We start from the raw sequence: 26489 nt of genomic DNA on the forward strand, positions 1-26489 counted from the left end.
ATGCCAGCGTCGCAGAGATAAGCGCGCGCAACAGAAGAAAAGACGTGCCCGAGATTAGGCTGAGTCACTGGACCACATCCCACAGGATATAAAAGGGAGTGCGGTGGCCAGTCAAACCTTGTGATGAACAAAGCTGAAAGCTTCCACGCCATTCTGCATTGCCTGACTTTTTGCTATAGACTTTGCTGGATTATCTCTGGACTTGATTGACTCCGTAATTATTGAGCTGTTTCTTTTAATGTACCAGGAGTGGGGAGAAGTTATCTCTCCTCTTCGTAAATAATAAACTCTTGGCAGGCAGCCACTAGGTTGTTGCCAAGTTCCGTTATCATAAGGAAAAGGATTTTGCCGGCTGGTTTGGTCTTTAACTCTTGAACATCTGTTGGTGTGTGTGCGTGTGGTTGGAGACAGAACACAGCTTCCAGGAGAATCTCTATTGGTTTTAGGCAGTCTTACCCATCCTGCCTCTCTTCCAGGTGTGTTGACAATACAGCTGCTAGGATTCCCAGCCAGCGTAGAGAAAAGCCATGCTGGTTCTCCTGGGGCCCACAATGCGGCTGAGTGCCAGGTTTGGAAAAGCTGCATTATCCCCGAAAAGCCATTCTGGGAAAAACCTGGCAAGTAAACCAACCAACAGAGCCTTGGTACTACAGTGGTTTAAAGCACCCTGTTATTAACACAGCTGCCTGCAATTTACTGCTGGTTCGAATCTCTCCAAGGCTCAAGGTTGACTCAGCCTTCCATCCTTTCTAAGGTAGGTTAAATGAGGACCCAGTTTGTGGGGGCAATAAGCTGACTTTGTATAAATATAAAGTATGAAGGCTATTGCTTAACGCACTGTAAGCCGCCCTGAGTCTCCGGAGAAGGGCGGCATATAAATCAAATTAAAAAAAAAAAAAAAAACCAAAGCTATGAATAAATAAAATACCTTTTAAACGTATGACTGTTTTATAATCTCTGGCACTGCAGTCTGAGGGATTTTTTAAAAGATAAAAGAAAAATAAAAGCAATGTGAAGCTCATCATTGCTCGGCGGGATGGGCATAAATATTTCATGGCCAGACCCTTGCTAGCTCAGAAATCAAGAGCTTTTTTTTTTCCCCACAGCTGCTCGGCCTCCATCCACCCCCCCCACCCCCCTAAGCTGAGTGTGTGGAGGAAGTTAATACCGGAGGGTGGGGGTTGTCCTGATGGAAAAGCCTTGGCATCGAATGCTGATACATAACAAAGCATAGCCTCCAGCAATGGCTGATTGAGGGTGTAGTCAATCAGCTGGGTGGAAGCCCACAAAAATTCCCCAACTGAGATCTGTTTTCATGCACTTGAGCCCACAAGCCCCCCCACCTCGCCCCCCACCGCAATTGCCTCTGATCTCAGTTAGATTCCAGCTGCAATGCTGGCAGGAGCCCAAGGCCTCTGACATCAAGGAGGGGTTTTTTCCCTGTCCATTGAATGATCTTTGGGATCCCTCATTTCAGTTTAAGACAGAAAATCTATATTTAACAAAAGCCACAAGGAAGGGAGAGTGGTTGGCTTTCCTGTCTGTGCCAGCCTCCCTCTCAGTCTTGGTCAGGAGGAAAAAGGGGCCTAGAAAAATAATCCTTTCCTTCCTTTCACTCTTTCAATATTCTCTCTTACCTTTTCAAAACATCTAGTACTCTTCTGTGATACCCAAATAATTAATTTTATTACAATTGTAATACTAGCTATATGTAAGGTTAAAAATAAATAAACACTTCATTATACACGAAGGCCTAGAAAAAAGAAGGTTGAAAAAAAGCAAGCGCAGTATTAGAAATATTCCTATTTTACTAGTCTATTAATATTAGTCTAGTGGAAAGAAGGACCAGGGGAGACATGATAGCAGTATTCCAGTATTTGAGGGGCTGTCACAAAGAAGAGGAAGTCAACCAATTCTCCAAAGCATCTGAAGGCAAGACAAGAAACAATAGATGGAAACTAATCAAGAAGAGATGCAACCTAGAACTAAGACATTTCCTGTCAGTGAGAACAATTAATCAGTGGAACAGCTTGCCTTCAGAAGTTATGGGTGATCCATCACTGGAGGCTTTTAAGAAGAGACTGGACAGCCACCTGTCTGAAATGTATAGGGTCTCCTACTTGAGAAGAGAGCTGGACTAGAAGATTTCCAAGGTCCCTTCCAACTCTGATATTCTATGGTCTGTGTTCCTGCTTGCAGACACATAACTCCAACTATATTATGGGACAGGGTAGACACAGACAGAAAAAGGAACCTAGATGTAGGAAAAGGAAATTGTGGTTTGAGAACTTATTTTCATACACAATGTATGAATGTATGGGAAAGGTTTGCTTGAATTGCTGGACAAAGCCCCTTATAAAATGGCTGATTAATGTAACTAAATTGCTAAATGAGGCGACAACAACCCCTTATAGCAGTGTTTCTCAACCTTGGAAGCTTGAAGATGGGTGGACTTCAACTCCCAGAATCCCCCAGCCATTACTGCTGGCTGGGGGATTCTGGGAGTTGAAGTCCACCCATCTTCAAGCTACCAAGGTTGAGAAACACTGCCTTATAGGATAGTAACACAAAGCGTGACTCAATGCTTCTTGTCCATTATAAAAATTGTGGGCAGAAAGGTGAGAGGCACACAAATTTTGGGAGAGATCTCCTTGAGTCCTTTTTTCTGTGCAGAATAAAAGTTTTTCTAGTCTCCACCCTGGTGTGTTCTTCATTGGGCTTTCATATACTGGGCACTAATCCAGAGTTTCTGGGATAACCTCTGCATCAGTGTATTTATTAATGACATCTATATGGCCACCCAACTCAAAGCAACGAGACTCTGGGCAGTGTAGAATTTCTTTAAAATGCCAGCTAAGCCATAATAGGTGGGGTTCATCTGTTCCAGAGGTCTTCAAACTTGGCAGCTTTAAGACTTTAAACTATGCTGGCTGGAGAATTCTGGGAGTTGAAGTCCACAGGTCTTAAATCTGCCAAGTTTGAAGACCTCTGATCTATTCCATCAAACCAATATTGTGGCTTCATGCAAAGACTGAAACCAGTCACACGTAACCCACTGCCCAGTAGCTGTTGTTGTTGTTATTATTATTATTATTATTAATTTATTTTATTTATAAAATAATAATTATTTTTATTTATTAAATTGGTTTGTCACCCAGGTGACTTTATGCAGCTTACAAATTATGTGAAAGATACCTGTCTATTGATGTGGGTTATGTTATGACTTATTTCAATTTTTGCATGAAGCCACAATATTGGCTTGATTTTGGCTTGGCAGCTTGGCTTTAATTCCGAACGAGATCTTGATGACTTTTTCAACAACTCATAGCTTAAAAAAATATTGACTTAATTTGATACATAAATCTAGATGATGTGTCCAAGTGTGATCATCATTAAGGGCATGTTGGCATCATTTACTGTAAGTTTTTGCGTACTGTACATTCACTGAATAAAACCTAGAATGCTTTGAAGCAGATCTAATTCCGTAGTGCCCTTACATATCTATTGAATCCCTTCTACCATCCTAATAAGTTTCTCTCTAAAGCAAGGTGGGGAAAAAAGGAATGGGACACAGAGAAAACCTGCCATTGCTAACATGCCAGAGATGATAGTGGTAGGGAAGCAGTTGCCAGCAGCCCAGCTTTAATGGTAATGATAAGGTTTGCTTTTGTTCTTTTGGGTCTTATTTAATCAGCTCGACTCGTTTCTGATTTTTCCTATCTGTGTGTTTCATCCTATGGCTTTTATGCCCAGGCTCCCAGCTGCAGGAAACCTTGTTAAAATTGCCTTCTTCAAACACAAGCGCCCGCTTGCATTCCCTAGGGTTTGTAATATGTATGGATGGGGTAGAAATCCAGGGGAAATGAGAAAGGGGTTATCAAAGGATTTCTGTTCCTGTGTATTTTATAATTCATTGCATAGCTAAGCTAAAGAATACATTTTCACTAACAAGGTCTTGAGCAGAATCTATATAGAAAGGGTATTCAAGATGACATGAAGAGGTTGGATCTGAGCCCCTCGTATGTTCCTCGGCGTGTTTGAACATGCTTCTTGCTACTTAGCTTTAAATCCCGACAGCCTTCATCAGGATTCTCTTAAAATCAAATGTCATCTAATTTTGAATCACATCTTAATCATCAGCACAACCACAGTACATGGCATAAAATCACTGGTATATGTGTAAATATGGATGTGTATTCAGTGTACTTCAAAATTCATTCTTTTTGGTGAAGTAGCTCATACAGTTTGATATTTTATTCAACCCCTGGAATTGAGAATGCAGCAATTTTAACACCATAGTCAGTTTTCCCTTTGCGTTGTCATGTTTAATAAAACTTGACTATCTCCCCTTTTTTATGGGTCGGAGCTGTCAGTGCCATTTAGAATTTATGCAAATCTCAATTAAAAGCTAAAAATAAGACTAAAACGTTTAGAGCAGATGGGAGATTAAAGGATTCAGTAAATAAAAATGTATTTGCTTAATGCCAAAAAGACAGAAGCTTTCCGGGTTCCTGGATAAGATCTTAATGTCTGATGTTGGATGAAACTGTTGATTAGAAGGAGTCCTACCATTTGTTAAAGAGGGGAACTTCCCTCAGGCAGCAGATTCGGGGAAGTAGTAACGATGAATCATAGGATGCCACTTGCAAGAAGCAAGAGTTGGTTTTGTCTAGTGGTTAAGGCACCAGACTAGAAACCTTGAGGTAGTGAGTTCTAGTCATACCTTCGGCAGAAAAGCCAGCTGGACAACTTTAGGGCAGTCAATCTCCCTCAGCCCAGCTCCCCTTGCAGTGTTGTTGTTTGGGAGAGGAAGAGGAAGGAGTACTAGATGTCTTTTGCCTTGAGTTATCAATAAAGGGAGGGGGAATTGCATACACATACAATGCATACACACGCTGTCCCATCAGCAGCACTGATGAAAGATGTGGTTGCCACATGGACAAAGAGAGTATAATACTGCCTTTTATCTCAGATTTATATGCAGATCTAGTCTATAATAATAATAATAATATATAATGTAGTGTAGCGTAATGTAATGTAACATCATATACCTCTGTCTTTTGCCTTGAGATATGTAATCCTTCCTTCAGAATCAGCAATGATATGCAAAATACAGAAAAAGGGTAAAGAATAGTAAGCCAAAGAAATTAAATGTCTGAAATAAGAAAAAAGCAAAGGAAATAGAACTATACCTATTTTACAGCAATGGTATTCATTATAATTTACCATACTATTCCTAAGTATTCTTGCCAATCTTGCTTGCTTTCCCCCTGTCCATACATCACTTTGTTCTTTCAACTTCTCATTTTTCTTTTTCAGAATCTCATCAACAATTTTCAGTCTTGAATTTTTCAATTGTCCTTCCTCAATCAATCACTTTTCTTTCATATACCTGTTTGATGATTTGATCTTCATTCATTCAACCGTTGTGTACAACCAAGCCACTTCAGTGTATTTCTTTCATACCAGTCACTCATATATTCAATCAGTATTCACATAGTACTAATTCATTTTGTAGTTCAATTTCACACAATTCTATGACACCCTGTAACCTGATTATGTTCATTCTTTTCCAAGCAGCTTCCACCTCTTTTTTTTGTATCCACTTTCCATTCATTTTGTTGGGAGATTTATCTTCTGACTTTTTTCAAACCAGGAAAAAATTATCTTCCTGAAATTGCTCTACATTCATTTTTGTTTATTTCACTTCTTTCTCTTTCTTCCCTGTCTTTTTTCCCCAAAAATCCTTTTCCCCCCCCACCTTCAGTTTTGAATTTCAGAGCAGCTATTGTGTAATATCGGCAGGTCCTTTTGCAACACAGAATGAGCTATAAGCACTAAAATAGTATCTTTACAGAATATATATTTCACAATGTAAACCGGTGTAGTATGAAATGATTTCCTGGTATCTCTCATTATGAAAGACTTAAATGCCCAGAATCAATGAGTTTCCCCTACACTCACCATCTGATCCTTTTGTAGAAAGGGGAGGTGATACATTTTGACTGGCAGATGACAGAAAGAGACATCCAATTAAATAAAGCTGTGAGGAAGGGAGATTCCCTCAGAAAGTACCCTGCAATGCAGTTGTTGTGAAGAAGTGTCAGTTCATGAATTAGTTGCAAGAATGCATAAAAAAAAGAAGCGCCAAAAGAAAATAAATCTTCGCATTAGCATTTTTCCTGCTTATTTGATAGTGTAGGTGTTGAAGAACTCATTAGATGTGTCTGGGATTGTGATTTTCCAGAAGTTAACTTTTGTGCGAGATTTACTACAGCAGCAAAAGCAATATTTTTTTTCAGTGCTCTTCTGTATAGCAATAGACTTATACTTATATACTGCTTCATAGTGCTTTTACAGCCCTCTCTAAGAGGTTTACAGAGTCAGCATATTGCCCTCAACATTCTGGGTCCTCATTTTACTCACCTCAGAAAGATGGAAGGCTGAGTCAACCTTGAGTTGGTGAGATTCGATCTGCTGAACTGCAGCTAGCAGTCAGCTGAAGTAGCCTGCAGTACTGCACTCTAACCACTGCGCCACCTCGGCTTTTGTATGATATGCTCCCTCAAATTAAAAAAAATTATTGGCACAGTAGAAGGAGAAACCATCCTTCATCGTTTGAAGAGATTTGACTTACTTTTACCATGCCAAAGCTCTGCCCCAGTTTGTAATGTTGTAGGAGTGCATTTCACTATAAAGCAATGATATTCACAGAGGGATGCCGAAAAAATCAATACCATGCAGCGTGAACACCCTTGTGAAAATGGGACCAAAATTGCTACCTTGGAATAACTTTCTCTAATGTGGTATTTTCCAAATGACAATACTGACTATGGATGAGAGGTGTTGCAGTTCAGCCCAATTACAAGCTGCCAAGTGAACAAAAAGCATGCATTGATCTATTTATATTCAATAAATAAATTGTATAGGGCCATCTAGTTGATTGGCAATTCAAAGCAGTTTCTGGCAATCTAACCCAGTCTTTCTCAACCTTGACCTCTTGAAGATGTGTGGACTTCAACTCTCAAAATTCTGGCGGTTGAAGTCCACACATCTTCAAGGGGCCAAGGTTGAGAAACACTAATTTAACCTTTTTGCTGTTGCAAACAGGCTACAGTCTATTCTGTTCTTAACATCATGGATTCCATCTCATCTCTAGATTCTTCACCTGAAGCCCAGCCCAAATACATCAAGGATGGAAAGCGCTATGGGAGGCGATCCTTGCCAGAGTTTCAGCAATCCGTGGAAGAATTTGCAGAGGTGACAGTGATTGAACCTTTGAACAAGGATGCCCTCTCCTCCTGCCTCTCCAATAATGACTGTGATGAGGTAAGGATTTAAAAGCAAGCCAAGTGGATGAGGAGAAGGGAGTCTGGATCTGAGATTGAAAATCCCTCTGTGTGCATGTGTGGAAAGCATTTTAATGTTTCTTTCAAGAATAATGGCATTTTAAAATATGTGGACTTCAGCTCCCAGAATTCACTAGCCAGCATGCATAAATTCAAAGTTGCTGAAGTTGAGAAACACTGCTGTGGACAATGGGACAAAGGTTTTGCTTTCTAAAGTCCATCTCTTCATATGGCAGTTTATTATAGTTTCTGGCTTTATAAGCACTATGGAGAAGCACATTGAAAAAAATAAACTTTTTTAAAAGGAATTAAAAATGAAGCAGAAAATGCAAAATGTAGAGAAACTTAAGTTGAACTAAAACAACATAATTATGTTGCATCTTAAAATTAACAGGTTACAGTGGCATCGGTCTGCATGGATCCTGATCCACTTCATAAGAGAGGCACAGTTATACTCTTGAGAAATGAATATTATATTAGGACTGTGCAAATCTGGGAGGGTTGCTTTGATTCATAGTCATAGACTTGCAGGTGACCTAAGAGATCCTCAAGTACAACTTCCTGCATACTGTAGGACTCATTACATTATTGCTGATAAATGGCTATCTACCCTGTTTAAAACCCCTAGTGAAGGAAAGAAACCATTTCCTACAATAACCTATTCTACTGATTGACTGTTCTTAGTGTCAAGACGTTCATCCTTGAATCTAATCTGCATCTACATCCTAGAAATTTCATCCCATTAGTTCTACTCTTGCCTTCTGGAGCAAATAAGAATATTCAAAATAATATAATATTCCCTTGGATATTTGAAGACTGGCGGCATATTCCTTTCAATGTTCTCATCTCAAAATAAACAAGCCTAGATCTTTTAACATACCTACATTCCTCCTAGGACTTAGTTTCCAGTCCTTTCATCATTGTGGTAGCTTTCAATGGACTTGCTCAAGTTTATCTGCTTTTTTTAAAAAAAAGAATGTGCAGAATTGAATGCACTGCTCCAAGTAAGGCTTGTTTAAGCAGAATTGGGTGGGATAATTACTTCCTATGACTGGATACTATGCTTCTCTTGATGTTCTTCAACATGTCATTGACCTTCTTTGCAATTGCATTATATTGTTGGGACATGTTGAGCTTGTAACCTGTTAGTACATCCACATCCTTCTCATGTGTGCTACTCTTGAGCCACCTTTTCCCCATCCTGTACAAGTTTCTTTCATTTTTCCAAGCTTGCCTAAATGCATAAATTTTCATATCTCCCTGCTAAATTTCATTTGATTTGTTTCTATTCATTGTTCTAGCTTAAGACTTGAATTTTTCCCCTCTCCTCCCTAAACTCCTTCTGTGGAGTTTTGAGCAAAGAACCCTACAAACACACATGTTCACACACTTTTCAATACCAAATTTAAAGTTAAGCAAGCTGTCACTAGATCTTAATCTGGTTAAGCAATTAAGTTAAGAACCAACTATTTTTTTTAAATTAAATTTTATTAACATAAACAAATGTAAAACACAAATACATGTAAACACTTATACATTAACAAAGAGTCAATCGACTGACTTCTAGAAAACCTTCGCATCGGTGGTTAATGTCCATTTAACCAATTTTCCTTAATCATACTATTTACAAATTTACTTGTTTATACCTTAATATATTCATTGAAGTTCAGCAGTATCTTTCTACAAACATATTAACCATTTATTTATACAATCCTACGGCTCATCTCATGTATCTATTTCTACAATTCTTGAGTTATGTTCTCCTAATGTCCTATGTTGTTGGCCCTATCCTTCTTTCTAACCATGTGTACCATTTTTGCCAAACTAAATAAAAGTCAGTGTTCTCTTTATCTTTTAGTTCTTTTGTGAGCCTATCCATCTCTGCGCATTCATTTATTTTTGTTATTATTTTTTCTTCTGTTGGTATTATCTCGGATTTCCAATTCTGAGCGTACACTATACGTGCCGCTGTCAATATGTGGATGGTAAGATATTTTATCTCCTTGGTACACTGTGGTGTAGTCATTCCAAATAGAAAGAATTCTGGTTTCAAAAAGTTAAGAACCAACTATTGCTTCACTTACCACATTTCTGGCCCCAGGTGGCTCCCTAAACCTCTGTTGCCCCCCAATGCATGACTTTCTTAATGAAGAGACTCCTGCAGGAAGAATCCAGAAGCATTTGCTTCATCTCTGGTCTTCAAGAAGCCTATTTCATTTCTCCTCAATGTTGTTACAAAATTGTTTGTTTACCAGTAGGCTCTTTGAAAATTAACAAGCCAACTATTCTCTTGAGATTTTTTTTTTCTTCCCAATCCACAGTATGTTCATCGTATTGCTTCCATCCTAAATTTGATGAGTCCACTCCATCCCATCCCATCACTCTGTGTCCTGGATCTCTGCATTTGATTAACATCTGTTGGCAGAATTTGTTCAGCTTTTTTGTGGTTCTGTATTTCAAGTGTCGCTTTTTTTGACAGATGCTCTGAAGCAAGAGACAAGAGCAGTGGCCATGTCATTTTACTCTTCACAAATATCTATGTGACCTGCAGAATTACCATTTTCTAATGGGGTTCTCTCCTCTTGCTATTTATACCCATATTCTTTGGGTATAAATAGACCAAATGCCTGAAATGCAAACGTATTCAGTGTGAAAAGTTTAAAATTAGAATTGCTCATGTAGAAAATACATTACAAATGCAGTCTAATTGCTATCCAACTTTCTTTCTAGTTTTAAAATGCCAGAGTATCATTCAATTTAGCAAATGTCAAGATCTTATTGAAAGATTGTCAAGATTCTAAAGCAAATAGTTTAAAGGTTGGAGCAGATGAGGAAGATCTTAGCTTTCTCTGGCCTGTTTTTTTTATGCCCCAGGTCAGGTATTTATAAACTTTTCCTGATAACCCAGCACTTGTCAGGGACACTGGAAGAATGGCTGGAGGGAAAAACCAAGCCTTCAATGCAAATGCAGATTGCCCAAGGATGTCATCCACTCTAAGTGATATGGGGAGAATTGATCCCTTGAGCTGTACTTCCATTCCCACTTGAGGGTCATGTGCAATGGGAATGTGATACCCATTAATGAAAAGAGATCAAGGAAGTATCTTGTTGAATTGGAAGTTACATTACTGATTCTAGCAGTTCTCTCTGTAAGTAGAGAGACATTCTCATCTATATTTTAACCCATCTGTGTGTAGAAGCATATATACACAATCCTTCTGATAAAGATGATGCAGTCAAACTACCTGAGACTTCATAATAGCACCCAAGATTCATTTTGGAGTATATTCAGTCATAGAACACCTCCGAATAGTCCCTGTGATGGCTTTCTCTTCTACTATCTCTTTGCAATAATAGACAGAAGAATCATAAGTAAATTATGACCCCCTTGCTTGTGGAAATTGTATAGAATTGATAAGGAAAATGTGTTCATTCACTAAGTCATGTCTGACTTTTCACAACCCTTTGAACCATAGCATGCCAGCACCACCACCCCCACTGTCTCCCAGAGTTTGCTCAAATTCATGTTCATTGCATCTCATCCTCTGCTGTCCCCTTTTGCTGATGAGAAAAGGGTAAACAGGTAAATGCTTCAGCAGGCAATCAACAGTTAGAAAAAAAAAAAACTACGAGTTATCCTGGTCAGTCACTAGTACCAGAATTGCCACCATAAGCCTTGTTCTATTCCTAGATACGTCCAAAATTCAAGGAGGATGAGCACTCACAAAATGGTGGCAAGTATGAATGGAGCTGTGGCCCAGGACAATTACTAGTGACTTTTAAACATATGGTAAATGTCTTCTTGCCTTATTTGTGCTTATCCCTTGCCTCAAAATGGAATGCAGTTCCAGTCTTACTTTGCAAAGAACATCCAGAGGGGACAGAAGCAAACTAAGGATTCTTAGTGCATTCAGAGAGTACTTTATTAGCTGCCAAGAGTGAACTGTTGAAACTGCTGCACATGGACCAGGAGCTACAGTTAGTGATCTCTTTGATAGCTATCGGAAAGATTATCTTTGGATAAAGGCCAGAGTTGTAACCACTGAGCATAGTCCTCATGCAACTTTAGGAAAGACAAAGTTGAGCCAAAAGAATATTCCATAAATACTTTTCAGCCCAAGCACTAAGTTGCTGCAATTGAATCATAAGTAAGTCCGATGTCCCAGTGAAGATACTGAACTATGTTTGAGGAGATCCATGGTCTCCTCATAGTAATGGAAGGTTACAATATGATTTAGGACTAGACACTCTTTCTCAGCCAACCTACCTGAAAGGATTGTTCTGCAAAAAAAAACTAGAGGACAGAATGCACTATATGTTTTGAGTTGCTGGAAGAAAATAGGCTACACATCAAGCAAATAATAAATCTAACAAATAGAAGAGTAAGAGAAGGAAATAAATGATGGAATGTTCTTTTTACGACCCCATCCATCTATCCATCCATCCATCCATCCATCCATCCATCGTGGAGTTGGAAAAGGCCATTAGAGCATTGAGAAACCCTTGCTCAGTGCAGGAATCTACATTAAAGCACTCTTAACAGATGTGTGCCTGGTTTCCACTTGAACAGACTCATCATCTTCCTGGATAATTGGGTCCATTGTCAAACTGTTCTTATCATTAGGATTTTTTCCCCTAAATGTTTGCAAATCTCTCTCCCTCTCCCTCTCTCTCTCTCTTTCTCTCTCTCTTCCTTTCATTTCCATCTCAACTGTCAACTGGTGAAACATAAGGTCTTTTAGAATTAGCACAAGGTCTAGCTGTCCTATCACTGCAGTGGTCAAATAGAAGTCACCAAGAAAGCTCACAAGATGATTCAGTGCACAAAACCATGCCTCTGCTTGTTTGCTCTAGGATCCAGCAATCTAAAATATACAATCTCTAATTATAAGATTTGGCATAGCAATTAGACTATTTGAATGAATTTGCACAACATGTTTAATTGGTTGTTGGTCTGATCTATTGTATGAGTTGGCACAATACTTTCCCCAGGCTCATATGCTAACCAAATGGGCTGAGTATGCACAACATGCAAAACCATGCCAAAAACTAATCTTCTTTAAAGATAATTTGATGTAGTATGTTGGGCAAATGCAGTTGTTATTTATTTATTTATTTATTTATTTACAATCATACAAGCATGTATGAGAAAACAAGTATAACTAAGAACATAACATGTAAACATGTAAGTATGAACAGGTATAAGTGTATACATAATAAATGAGTAAGAATAAATGGGAACAGTAGGACAGGGACGGTAGGCACGCTGGTGCGCTTATGCACGCCCCCTTACAGACCTCTTAGGAATGGAGTGAGGTCCACGGTAGACAGTTTAAGGTTAAAGTTTTGGGGGTTTGAGGATGTAACAATAGAGTCGGGTAGTGAGTTCCAGGCATTAACCACTCTGTTGCTGAGGTCGTATTTTCTGCAATCGAATTTGGAGCGGTTTACTTTGAGTTTGTATCTATTGTTTGCCTGTATATTATTGTGGTTGAAGCTAAAGTAGTCATTGACAGATAGGACGTTGTAGCAGACAATTTTGTGTACTACGCTTAGGTCAGACGGTAGGCGGCGTAGTTCTAGGTTGTCCAGGTCCAAAATATCAAGCCTGGTGGCATAAGGTATTCTATTGCGAGCAGAGGAATGGAGTACTCTTCTCGTGAAATACCTCTGGACTCACTTAATTGTATTCATGTCCGTTATACAGTGTGGATTCCAGGCAGATGAGCTATATTCAAGAATTGGTCTGGCGAAGATTTTGTATGCCCTGGTTTGCAGTACCATGTTACCGGAGAAGAAGCTTCGCAAAATTAGGTTTTGTTAAACTGTTAGTCTTGCTGAATGTGGGGGTAGTAAATATTTTACTTGATTTAAGACATTGGGAGGGAGATTGGTGTCCTATGATTATAAAACAGGAGTACAAGACAGCTGGATATCTTTGTCTAGATTCAGAAATTAAGCAAGATCAGCCTGGTTAATACTTGGATGAAAGATCAATAGAGAAGCCCAGGGCTATTTTTTTTAATGCAATAGGAGCTGAGCTTCATTTAAAGGCACTTTGCCTTTTTATTATTGTAAAAAGCTGCACACATTTCACATTATTGTGATTGCTTAGGGCATCTGGAATATAACTCCATAACAGGTTCATTACAAAATGAATAATCCAAGTTAAGCGTAGGCTTTTTGACCCTGTAGCTAAGCATAGACCTTTTGACTACAAGGACTTAAAGAACTCCTGTTTTTGCGGAGGATCTGAGATGGGGAGTGGGATAACTTTGCTTTTTTTTTTCTTTTTCTTTGGAGACAGCCATAAACAATGGCTTCATTTAGCTAGGGATTAACAACCCCTCTGAAAAGAAGATGTGACTCAAGGTCAGCATGCATCAAGAATGGCTCACTCAATGTATCAAAATGCAAAATTCGTCCGTATGTCTGAGGAATTTTTGGAATCGCCAAGAGTTCTATTTTGCTAAAGGGCAGTGCAACTAAGAGACGTTGATGCGTTTTACATCAAGTGGGCATGATTTTAGATTTGTGTCACAAGAGTCTGAGTGCCTGGACATCACGAAATAGCAGCGTGGTATCTCTGCATTTGATGGTTTTAATTAATGATATATTCTGGGGGGAGAAGAAAAGGCTGTCATGCAGCGGCAGATGGTCGGGTGGAAGAGGGAACTCTGAAAGAAGGGAGGAAAGATTGCATTAAGGAATTCTCAACCACAGATGCTTCTGTAGGTTTTGAGTTTGGTTATTGTGAAACTTTCAGCCATCTGTTCTTTGGGCTAGCAAAGGCTTGGGTCTACCAAAGTAATATATTCCTGGAATCTCGCATGGGCAAGGACTCCTCCCCCCTCCTCCATAATGCGTGTGACCCTCATCCAGCTGCAGAACAATAGCTGTCTGTATGAGAGTACCTGCCATGGCTGGCGGAGGGAGGGAGGGAGTTTATGGTCCACAGAATCCATAGAGAGTGTCCCCCTTTTGTCTTAGCTGCAATCTGTTGGCTTGCCTTTGGGGGCAGCCATTTTGGGTTTAGTGACCTCTGACCTCATTTGCCTTCCCTTCACAATGAAGCTCTTGTTGAGCATTGGGTATGGTAATGAGGAAGCGTGTGGTGCAAAGGAGATCTGCCAGCTGAGACTGGTGTGGCAGCATCCAGATACAATGGGGGGCCCTTAATACAATGGGGGGGGGCAAGTGGAGATGCTTGTAAAAAAGCAGACTTGCCAGAGCTTTGCCCTTTGTGTAGATTGGTCATCAAAATTAAGTTGAGGTTGACAGGTGTGTGGATCGTCCTACTGTTGATATGGATTTTCAGAATATCATAGGAAGGGTGGGTGTTCCTTGATGAAATCCATTTCATAGAAAGATGGCCAGAGCATCATTGTCCGAAAGGCCCCCCCGGTTCATTTCTTCTTTTTCAATTATCCTCAACACTTTTCTGGAATTTCACACATTTTTTTCTTCTTCTTGCAATGTTCTGCTCTGCAAGTTGCAAATATCTAAACACCTTTGGGCCTAATTTGAGGCTTTGCATCTCCTGTTACAAACCTCTCCGGTTGTTAAGATCTGCAAAATAATTTATCTCAAAGATCTCCTCTTCGCAGCCCTACTCCATAGGGGGCTTTGACAGCTGATGTTGCCCAGGTGAATTAATGCCATCACGTTGTTTTACTTTCCTGTGGTGTGATGTGATAGGATGTGATGATTTTAAGAGCTAATTTGTTGCAGTAGTTAAGGAACCAGGGTAGAAAACTAGAGACTGTGAGAGCTCTAATCCCTCCTTAGGCAAGAAGCCAGCTGGGTGACCTTGGGCCAGTGACACCTTCTCGGCCCTAGGAAGGATGGCAAACCACTTCCAAAATCTTGCCAAGAGAACTGCAGGGATTTGTCCAGGCAGTTGCCAGGAGTCAACAATGACCCAGGCACCAATTTTTTAAATGATTTTACTATATTAATTTATGGTTTTAAATTACGTTTACAATTAAGAATGTTCAAAAACTATGGTGAGTCAATTGATTTTAGTTGTATATAAAACTAACAAATATTTTGGACATGCGGGGGAGAACCTGCTCTTGCATTGCTCCAGGCGATGAGTGCACTCCTTTGGGAACTGTACAAGTAGTCCCCGGCTTATGACCACAATTGAGCCCAACATTTCTGTTGCTAAGTGAAACATTTGTTCAGTGAGTTTGCCCCATTTTACGACTTTCCTTGCCACAGTTGTTAAGTGAATCACTGTCATCGTTAGCATAGGCAAACTGTTATTAAATGAATCTGGCTTCCCCATTGAATTTGCTGGTCAGGAGGTGGCAACATGACCTTGGGACACTGCAACCGTCATAAATATGAACCAGTTGCCAAGCATCTGAATTTTGTTCATGTGACTATGGGGATGCTTCAATGGTCATAAGTTACTTTTTTCAGTGCTATTGTAACTTTGAACGGTCACTAAATGAACTGTTATAAATTGAGGACTACCTGTATTTGTTCTCCATTTTCTTTCAATAGAGTATTTCTAAAAGATATAATCAGGCTAGTTTGCTAGTTGCCCACATGGATTATTTTCCATGCGTGTTTCTTAAAGTTCTCTTTAGCAAGATTTATTGAGTTGAAAGAGGTAGGGGTAAAAGAATTTCAGGAAGTGAAGTATTTTTAATTTAAAAATAACATATCTCCATGTACTTGCAATTAGAAGTTGTGGGAGCTTTATCACTGGAGGCTTTCAAGAAGAGATTGGATTGCCATTTGTCAGAAATGGTGTAGGGTCTCCTGCTTGGGCGGAGGGTTGGACTAGATGACCTACAAGGTCCCTTCCAACTCTGTTAAACTAATTTTAATTATATATCTATAAAATGGCTCAGTGGCTAAGACGCTGAGCTTGTCGATCAAAAGGTCGGCAGTTCAGCCATTCGAATCCCTAGTGCCATGTAACGGGGTGAGCTCCTGTTACTTGTCCCAGCTTCTGCCAACCTAGCAGTTTGAAAGTAAAAAATGCAAGTAGAAAAATAAGGGACCACCTTTGGTGGGAAGGTAACAGCATTCCGTGTGCCTTTGGCATTTAGTCATGCAGGCTACATGACCATGGAGATGTCTTCGGACAGTGCTGGCTCTTCGGCTTTGAAACAGAGATGAGCACCGCCCTCTAGAGTCAGGAACGACTAGCATATACAGTATATGCGAGGGGAACCTTTACCTTTTATACCTGAGGTGCTGCTTTAAAACTCTGCAACCTAAATATCCTGTTGAATGTATGGGCCATTTTTTTTTTTTTTTTTTTTTGCAGCTGTGGATATAAACAGTGAATTGCTTCATAAACAGCCGCAGAGGCAGATCTCCTAGAGTCACACTGGGAGATATTATATCATTTCGGTTACAACTGTGTTTTGATGCCTGTTTTAAAAATAAACCAACCGTTATTTGTCACATCGGCTGAGTCTTTGCTGCTGTCGGATTCTTACAGCCCAGAGCTCTCCATATGGAATGACAGATGTTGAGCCCGAAGAAGAAAAACAAGCTCCCAAATCCTTGAAGCAATCGTTTGTTCTAGTTCTAGATTTGCAGGGATTAGTTTACGGAGTCCTCTCTTCCTGAGGCAGTTTGGAAGTCGCATGGGTATTTGAAAACTAGAAATGCATTTGTTGGCTCCTCGGCCCTGTCCCTTTGCAAAATAAGATGGGGGTCTAAATCTTGCAGGAAAATCTGAGTAAAAGGGATCTGCTGCTGAGGGTGATGAAGGCTCTCCTGCCCAACTGCTTGGGTTCATCTTTTCAAAGGGTCACAGTGTGATAGAGTGCACTGGTCTCATCCCTTTCCCCACTATGCCTTTTTAATGCAAAAATGGACCTCTTTTCTGCTGTATATATGAATGGAGATAGACATGTTTTTTAAAAAAAAACCATATCACATTTGTCCCTTAATGCTTTTTTGACAGGTCTCATGAAGGAGAAGGACTCAGAGTCCTGATAATGCAGAGATCTTGCCTTGGTATTCAGTCCTGTCCTTAGATGGCTTGTTTGCTAGGTGGTGACAGGAACATCTGGTTGTCTAATGTCTATGGATGTTCTCTATTATTCAAGTCATGGTTGTCTGATCTTTCTTGTGTGTGCAGGAAGCTGAGAGGGGTTTCCTAGCCTTCTGTGAACAGCATTGGTATATATTTCTATACTGTAGATCAGCACACATGTACGGAATCTTTCCTTCTGCTCCTCCCTTTATTTTTGTTGCACTATGACTTTCTTCTCTTGCCTGCTTTTGTCAAGGGAAGAGATGTGATGTTTACCTATCCGCAGGAAGATGTGCTTTTTCCCACAGGACCATGAAACATTTTAATAGGCTAATTGGAAAGAGAGGCTGTCTGTTATTCATGTACTTACATTACATATGAAATACTTCCATATTACATCATTCGTTCATTCTTGGCACAATGCCATTGTTATGTAATCTACAGACATGACATAAAGTGGCACAAAATTACACAATTTGTGTCACATGCATGAAGACACATTAAGCAAAGGATGTAAATTCTCGCCAGAATTGGGCCTGTTGCATGTAGAGTCTATTCTGCTAAGATCTGCTAAATTGAATTTACCTTGCATTTTAAATCCATCCGTGCCATGTGAAGCTGTATAATCCAGGACTCTGTAATAATCCTGTTTGTTTATTGTATATCCTTTGGGGGGAATATCCTTTTACTGCTCATGCTCAGGTTCTGAATAGATTGTATAATCCTGACCAGGCTATGTTGGTTCTGCTCTTTGTACATTTGAATTCCTAGGGCTTTGATTGGGGAGGGGCAAGGAAGAAGTGGCATTAATGTAGTAATTGTTCTTGAAAATTTAAGAATGCTGCTCCCTGGCCAGGTGCCTCCTTGGTTTTCCCCTCTGTCAAATGGAAATGTTGAAACATTCTTGTATGTCTTAAATGCTGTGGTGGTGCAGTGGTTGGAATGCAGTATTGCAAACTAACTCTGCCCACTGCCAGGAGTTCGATTCTAACCGGCTCAAGGTTGTTTCCACCTTCCATCCTTCAGAGGGCAGTAAAGTGAGGACACAGATTGCTGGGAGCAATATGCTATTCCGTAAACCGCTCAAAGAATGCTGTAAAGCACTATGAAGCAGTATATAAGTCTAAGTGCTATTGCCAGTGCTATTGCTGTCAGTAAAAAATGGCATATGGTAGGGAATATGCCCAGCATGATCTTTCTTTCATCTCCTGCCATTTTTTTCTTTTATATCAAGGTTGCCCATCCCTTCTCTCTCAAATCTGAGACACATAATTCCTTGAAAACAAATAACCTAGTCCCCCTATATAGCAAGCATCCACATGTATTAATTGTGTCCACCTATCTGACAGATTATTTTCAAACAGGCCCCTTTTCAGCTCTTTGTATTTCAAGTACTTTTATTGCTTAAAAAACAGCAGCTTGGGAATGGTGAGAGGGAAAGTAACTTGACGTCTACTTTGCAAATAATGTTAAAAGGAGATGTAATATTTTGCATGAGTAGGGTTGCCAGGTGTCCACTATTTGAGCGGACAGTCCACAAAATAGTGGACATTTTTTTTATTCAAAAGCTTTATGATGAAATGGTATGTAATCTAAAGCTGTACAGTCTAAGAGAATAAGGATAGGAGAATCGCGTTTTGTCTTTTTTTTCATAAGTTAGAATGAGACAAAGATCGAATATCCATTGAACTCAATTCTCCAAAAAATTAATGATGAGATTAAAATAAAAATATATTATAAAATTATGTACAGTTCACATTTTTAAAATGTATTGTAGCTTGTGTCGACTGACCTAAAATGGCGTGTTAAAATGTTTGTAAGAAAATATATAATTTAATTGTAAAAAAAAATTTTTTTTTTTACTACTTATTTTTTTACTACTACTACTACTTTACCACCACCACCACCCCGCTTGTCCGCTATTTTTTGGAAGCAGACCTGGCAACCCTATGCATGAGAATCAGGAAGGCTCTGTCAAGAACCTTCATGAAAAGTTCAGGGATAAATGATAGGGTAGCAGAGGGATACAAGTACCGTAGCTGGGACCAGAATTTCCATTGCTAAACAAAGTGGTTGTTAAATGATTTGCAGCTAAATTTACACCAATTTTTTTTTTTTTTTGCCAAAATTATAAAGTAACTCATGCAGTTATTAAGTGAATCCAGGTTTCCCCATTGACAGAAGCTGATTGGGAAGGTTGCAAATGGCAATCACATGATTTCACGATGCTGCAACCATTGGAAGTACCATTGCCAAGCCCCTGGATTTTGATCATGTGACTGTGGGGGTGCTGTGTGAAAACCATTCATAAATCACTTTGTTCAGTGCCATTGGAAGTCGAGGACTCCCTATATTTCTATTATTGGTGGTGTATAATTGATTGTGGAATTGCTTTTTCAAAATACCATGAAATGGACATTTTCATGGGGAAGAATCTAATTTGCTTAGCTAAATGAATTGAAGTGCTCTCATTATTAAATTTATCTACATCTGGGGTAGGAAAATATTGTTCGGTCTTCATCCCAGTTATCTGTTACATTTTTAAGGTGTCTCCAGGTTGGCACTAGTGACCCAACAGATTAATGGGATTGCTTTATTCCTGTTTTGGGTGTACATATTTACTGTATTAAAATAAAATCTTATTTTCTTTCTTAGAATTGGCAGTCACAGGACAGTGAAGAATATGAAGCTGAAGGTAAGAGAAGATGATGCCAGTTTCTTTTGAAATAAATGGAATAGAAAATGGACTGGGAGAAGGATTGTTTGATTTGGGAGCAGGGAGAAGAGGGAGTTTTTATTTATTTTCTACATTTAAATTTTTTTTTATTATTGAAAAAGTTTTCAAATACAAGTTTTTCCCCCTTTTTCCCCCCCTCTTCCCTAACCCCCTCTCACCACCCATCCCCCCCTGTGACTTCTTCACAACATTAAGCTAATTCATAACTAATTACATAATATTTTACCATTCCCTAACTCCCTCCTCAAAATACTGACCCTTAGCATAATATTCTTATAACTCCCATTTTCGCAATAATCTGCCCTTTTTCTCCTCCCCCAAACTTATAGTATATTATTACAACAACATAACATTTAATCTTTTATATATATTAATATAACATTTCAAAGCAGCCTTCTCCCCACATCCAAATTTAACATTTATTCAGTTCTATCCAATTCCTCCACTCCCCTAAATATATGACTTAAAAATCCTTTTTCTTAAACTAATCAATCAGTAAACTAACCTATTTCAACCCAGTTTCCCGCAAAATTACCATGCACTACAATTCTAAATATGAACCACTGCCCACTCTGCTAAAATATACATATATCTATGTATACATTCCATTTTATAAAAAGAAAAAAGACAATGACTTTAAATTTATAATTCATATAATATCTTCTTTGATGTCTTTCCACTGGATTGTACTTGTCTGTAACTTGATAATTCATCACATTGGAATCAGATGACACTGCTCTCATATTTATAGACAGTCCAGCTGGGGTATCCAGGGAGTCCGAAGACAATTTATCTACCACAGCCTCTATAATTTGATATTTTCCCTTTGTTTCCAACTCCTTTTGTTTGTCCTGTATTATGCCTAAAGATGTTAAATTCATTTTTAAGATTTTTTGATAAAATTCTTCCGCTTTTTCAACAGTGTTCAGTTGGTATCTTACTCCTTGGTATCTCAATATTAAACCAACTGGAACATCCCACCTAAATAGGATATTTCTTCTTTTTAACTCAGACACTAGAAAACCAAATTTCTTCCTCTCCATTAACATCTTGGGCGGGAGCTCCTTAAAAATCCAAATCTTTCTTCCACGAAATTGCAAAGTAGAACTAAAAGAGTTCTGCACAATATTATTCCTAATTTCTTTATCTGTAAAATAAATCACCACATCTCTAGGCAATTGCCTTTGTTTTGCCAACCAGGAGTTTATTCTATAAATTCTGTCAATCCTGCAAAACACTTCATCAGGTTGAACCTTTAAAATCCCAGCCAGAATTTCAGAAGATATCTTCCTTAAATCATCTCTGTCATTTTCCTGCAGACCTCTCAGTCTAATTGCATATTCTGTAAAATTGTATTGAATCATTAAAACTTCTCTTTCAATCCTCTGTTGTACATTTTCTTCATTACCAATCTTTTGGTCAACCTCCATTTTAGGTTTGTCTTCTGAACTATTATCCTGAGTGTTTGCCAAATCCTTTTTAATTTTTTGGATCTTGTCGTCCAAATTCTCCTCAGTTTCTTTCATTTTAGACTCTAATAATTTAGTATTTGCATCCAACTGAATCACAAAGTCTGCTAAACCATTAGCTGTTTTTAAAATCTTTCGATCCAAAAAGTCAAACTTAGATTTCACCAATTCACCAATTTCTTTAATTTCCAGCTTAAATTTTTCAAGTTGCTGATTCACAATTTCATCCCTTCTTATAATCTCCTCAAGAAGAAATTCTATTATATTAAAGTCAGGTTTCTGAGACTGGAGAGTTAGAACTTGTTGATGTAATTTGTTAATGGGGGAATCCCCCCCCCACAGCCTGTTTGTCTAACTTTATAAGTCTCAGTGCCATTTTTCCACACAGACAAGATTTACTGGAAAAGAGGAAAAAAAAGCTTTTTTCCAACCAAGATCAATATCAGATCCCCAGGGGGGAAAAAAAAAAAAGGAAAAAACAAGAGTGAGAGTGAGGTTTTGCCTTCAATTACAGCCAGAAGTATTCACTCCGCTACTTTGTAATAGAAAACGGAAGGACTTTCCCCTTCAGCCTCTCTTCAAGCCGCAGCAGTCACAGCAGCAATCGCCATTTTAAAAATCTTTTTTCCTTTCACTTCTTAAACAACTTCAATAACTTTTCTAAAATAAGAGGAATACTTGCGCTTCAGGATCAGAGGTCCAGCTCACATCTTCTTTAATTAATTTAACAGATTTACAGGCTTGCTTTTGCCCCCTAGCTCTGCATGTAGCAGAGATCTCCCAGAGCCCGGAGCATCGGCTGGGGATACGGGGAGTCTCTTCCGCTCCCTCCCAAAAGTAAATAAAAAACTTTTGGGATTAGGCAGAGGACTCTACCCACCCCAGCCGGCTCTATCTCCGTTTCCTAATGGAAACGGAGTTTTTTCGAGCCGCCATTCCGCTGAAAAAGGCGGCTCTTACAGGCAGTGGGTTCGACGATCCCGAAGGAGCGTCCGGCGGGGACAAACAGCAAACCGGAAGTCTATTTTCTACATTTAAAAATTGTTTTAACTTTTCAGAGCTTCAAAATCGCTAACTTACAACCCCATTTAATTAACACATTACAATTCTGCCTTTCACTGTATTTATAATTTTAGAGAGTGTACAATTAATTGTAACAGAGTACAGATGCAACAATAAAAGTATTTTTCTTGGTTCAGTCATTGTCAAGTGCTTTTGAACAACATATTATAAAGATTCTTGTCAGGCCCAAAACCAAATATAATACATGCAGATTCTTCCAAGCTGAATTCTTTATTGTTTCACACAAAATCTTGTAGACAGGGCATTCTAATGTCACATCTGCATCTACAATATACTGCGAACTATTAGGGAGGGGCTGCCTTCACCCTCTCTCACACACACAGAACATCCAGACTGAGTTGCCTCTTACTCCTCTGGAATGCACCCCCTCCCTTCTGGAGATCCACCTCCTGCCTGTATTCCATTACAGATACAGTCTGTCTTCAAAGTATCCATACTGAGCAGAAGCCAGACTAGAAGAGGTACCATACTTTTCAGAGTATAAGTCGCACTTTTCCTCCCTAAAAGAGGGTGGAAATGTTGGTGCGTCTTATACACCAAATACAGCCATTTCTGGCCTCCCGAAACCCCACCCCGCGCATCCCGTTTTTGCCAAAAACAGGCCCATTTTTCGCAAAAATGGAATGCGCAGAGGATTTGGGAGGCCTGCAGAGTGCTCCTGGGGGCTGGGGAGGGCAAAAACTTTTTTTTTTCTTGTTTACCTCTTCAAAATCTTGGTGTGTCTTTTACTCCGGTGCGTCTTATAGTCCGAAAAAAACAGTATATAGTTCTGATCTGCATGTTATTTGGAAGTTTTGGAACTGTCCAAGATGGCCTATAGGACCTGAACAGATCCCAGCACATAATCAACTAAATTTTTAATAGAACATTCTAGATTAGGTTTGCAACCAGCAGTATTGGAAGAAGAGGAATAGAAGAAGAGGAAAATTGGAACAATAGAAAACAATTTTAAACTATCTCAGCCGGAACTAGAAATGAGATTAAGGCAACGTCATAATGAAAAAAATTTGTATGACCCAGTTGTATGATGCTGTTTATGCCACAGTTAGAAGGACATGACAGTTAAATTAGAAGTTAACATAAGGACAGTTAGAAGGACCTATGGTTAATCTACACCAAAAATATTTTCTTTAAACTATACCTTAATTTATTTTAATTGTTCAAGGAGTTTATTAGATATTATAATGTTGACTATGATAAACAATGTAGGATGTGTAAATTATTTAAAATAAGCAGTAAGGAAAAGCAATCATCTTTATAGTAATATAACTAGAAAACATTAGGGAGAACATTGATAAGAATTTACACTTTTTGAAAGATTCACTAATTTTATTTGTGGTTTTTCCTCTGTTTGCTTTTTCAAATGTAGGGGTGTGTTTTTTTTCCCTCTCCCAAATCAAGCTTTGTTGCTTTCTTTTTAGGCCAGTTGAGGTTCTGGAATCCTGATGACTTGAATACATCTTCAAATATCTTCCCCTCTCAGGATTGGATAGAAGAGAAGTTACATGAGGTTTGCAAGGATCTTGGAATTTCCCGAGATGGCCACTTTAACAGAAAGAAGCTTGTCTCCATTTGTGATCAGTTTGGTTTGCAGAATATTGACGCTCAGGTATCTAATGAGGAGTCTGCCCTGCCCTATCCTACCCTATGTCAGTATAACTGCTGGGAACTGTCATTCTTATTTCCTTAACTTTGCAAATTTAAATATATTTTCATGGTTTGGAGAAAATATTCTGAGGTTTATAGGCTGCAGGCAACCCCCTAACAAATTTTATAGTTCGTCAGCACTTTGCTGAAATTTAGTAGCAAAATCACCAGTGGCGTGGGTTCCATTGATTTTTGCAGAACATGAAATAAAGCAAGTCTATTAAGCCTCCAGTAGGCTCGATACAAATTCCCCATAGAAAATAATGAAATGACCATTCTCCCCTCCATCTCTTCAGAAACATCAAAATCTTTCTACCCCACACCTTGCATCCTTCAGTTGACAAAATAATGTTAACATTATGATTTTGTTAGCAAAGTAAACAAAGACAAACAGTATCGCTACTGTCTATTTTATAATTTTATATACTTTTTATAAAATTATTTTATATACTTCTTTTCCAAAACTACAGGATTTGTAACAATCCCATCTTTATATTACTTTGGCATGAAGTTTTTTTTTTTTTTAAATCTGGTCCTTTGGGGTAGGAAGTTTGCCACAAAAGCAGAGGAAAAGCTGCAGAGACTAATGTATGATTATCTTATGCATTTGTGGAAACTTTTATTAAAGTTGAATTCTCATGAAAACAAAGTTATAGAGCCATTCTTTAAATGACACAAGATCCAGGTTCAGCTGTGCAACAATAGCTCTATTCTCGGCTTAAATGTTCAGCATTTAGAACAAGTTTAAGATTGAGTTCAGTAAGCCTAAAAACAGGAAAAATCTTTTTGGCTTCAACTTGACTCCCAATGAAATGATGTGTGTTGTTTCCTTGGCAACAGTATAGGTTTGTCATTGTCTTCTGGGATGCTTTGTGTCTTCCCAGTTGGCCCTACAGCCCTGGGATTCTCAGAGAGTTCCCCGTCTATAGTAAGTATTAACCAAGATCGACCTTACCTAAGCCCAGATGAAGTTAGCCAGATGCTGCCACCTGCTGTTCCCTAGTCTCATTTTTCTGGGTTTCAGACTGCATCAGTGAATTTCAGTTACACTGAATTTTCTTAATTATGCTAGAATATTTTTCCCCCCCATAAGGCACTACACATCTAATTTGAAACATTTGCTCCCTCTTAGATGCTGGAGGAAGTATTTCACAACCTTGACCACAACAATGGTACAATGAGCATTGAAGACTTTTTCTACGGGCTCTTTAAAATTGGGAAGCCTCTCCCACCTTCTGCTTCCACTCCATACAGGCAGTTGAAACGGCATCTTTCTATGCAGGTAAGTGCTTTCAGTGTGCTTCCTCCATGCACGTCACTAAAATGTTCTGCTTTGCTCTCCAACCACGTTTAATTCAATCTAGGTCAAAGGTGTCAAACTGGTGGCTCACAGGCCAGATGCATCATGTGCAGGCCACACCCACCCCGGCTCCACAAAGGCAAAAAAGTTGTGATACGTCATGTGACGTCACGTGATGCGATCAAGTTTGACACCCGTGATCTAGGTCACGTTTTCCTGTGTTTTGCTTTGAAAATAGAACTATATATATATATATATACATACATACATACATACATACATACATACATACATACATATAATATAATAGAGCTAAACTATTAAAGACAGAGAGGAAAATATTCTTGTCAAATAGTTGTATTATCTCATTGCTTTTTGGCATCATGTTTTTTCTCTCGACTGAGTTTTCCTATTCCCAATTTTTCTTTCTTTTATTTGTCCCAGGAGTTTATTGGATATTTATGGATGCTGCTGTTTAATTGACTGCGGTTGGCCTGATCTATATATTCCATCTTCATCAGCAAAATTGTAACGCTCATCTGAAAAATGAAAATTGAAGCTCCTGTTTGGCCTTTATAAAACAAAAGAAAGGAGCAGTGGCTCAATCTTAAATATTATCCTGAGGCCTTGTTGCACACAAATATCATAGAATTATAGGGAAAGACTAGCACATATGTGTGAGGGGAACTTTTACCTTTACCTTTTTAAAGAGCCACAAGGCCCATCTAGTTCATTGTTTTTCAGATTTGGCAACTTTAAAATGTGGGGACTTCAACTGCTGGCTGTGGATTTCTGGGAGTTGAAGTCCACATGTCTTATGGTTGCCAAGTTTGAAAAACACTGATCTAGTCCAACTCTCTGTAATGCACAGGAAGACCAGTTAAACTGTCCATGAGGG

The 26489-nt window shown here is 38.9% G+C and overlaps 1 protein-coding gene across 1 annotated transcript in view; it reads left to right on the forward strand.

Annotated features, from left to right (window-relative positions):
- The window catches only part of NIN (ninein), a 102087-nt gene that overhangs the window by 17471 nt on the left and 58127 nt on the right, over nucleotides 1-26489 (forward strand). The window contains exons 3-6 of the mRNA XM_070931684.1: nucleotides 7160-7329; nucleotides 20011-20050; nucleotides 24066-24253; nucleotides 25424-25573. Of these exons, the coding sequence (XP_070787785.1) occupies nucleotides 7160-7329; nucleotides 20011-20050; nucleotides 24066-24253; nucleotides 25424-25573 (548 nt within the window). The remainder of the gene's footprint in view (nucleotides 1-7159; nucleotides 7330-20010; nucleotides 20051-24065; nucleotides 24254-25423; nucleotides 25574-26489) is intronic.

This window comes from Pituophis catenifer, unplaced genomic scaffold (assembly GCF_029215685.1).
Source record: "Pituophis catenifer annectens isolate HBS135680 unplaced genomic scaffold, rPitCat1.0.hap2 SCAF_1, whole genome shotgun sequence".
In the NCBI taxonomy this organism is placed as follows: domain Eukaryota; kingdom Metazoa; phylum Chordata; class Lepidosauria; order Squamata; family Colubridae; genus Pituophis; species Pituophis catenifer.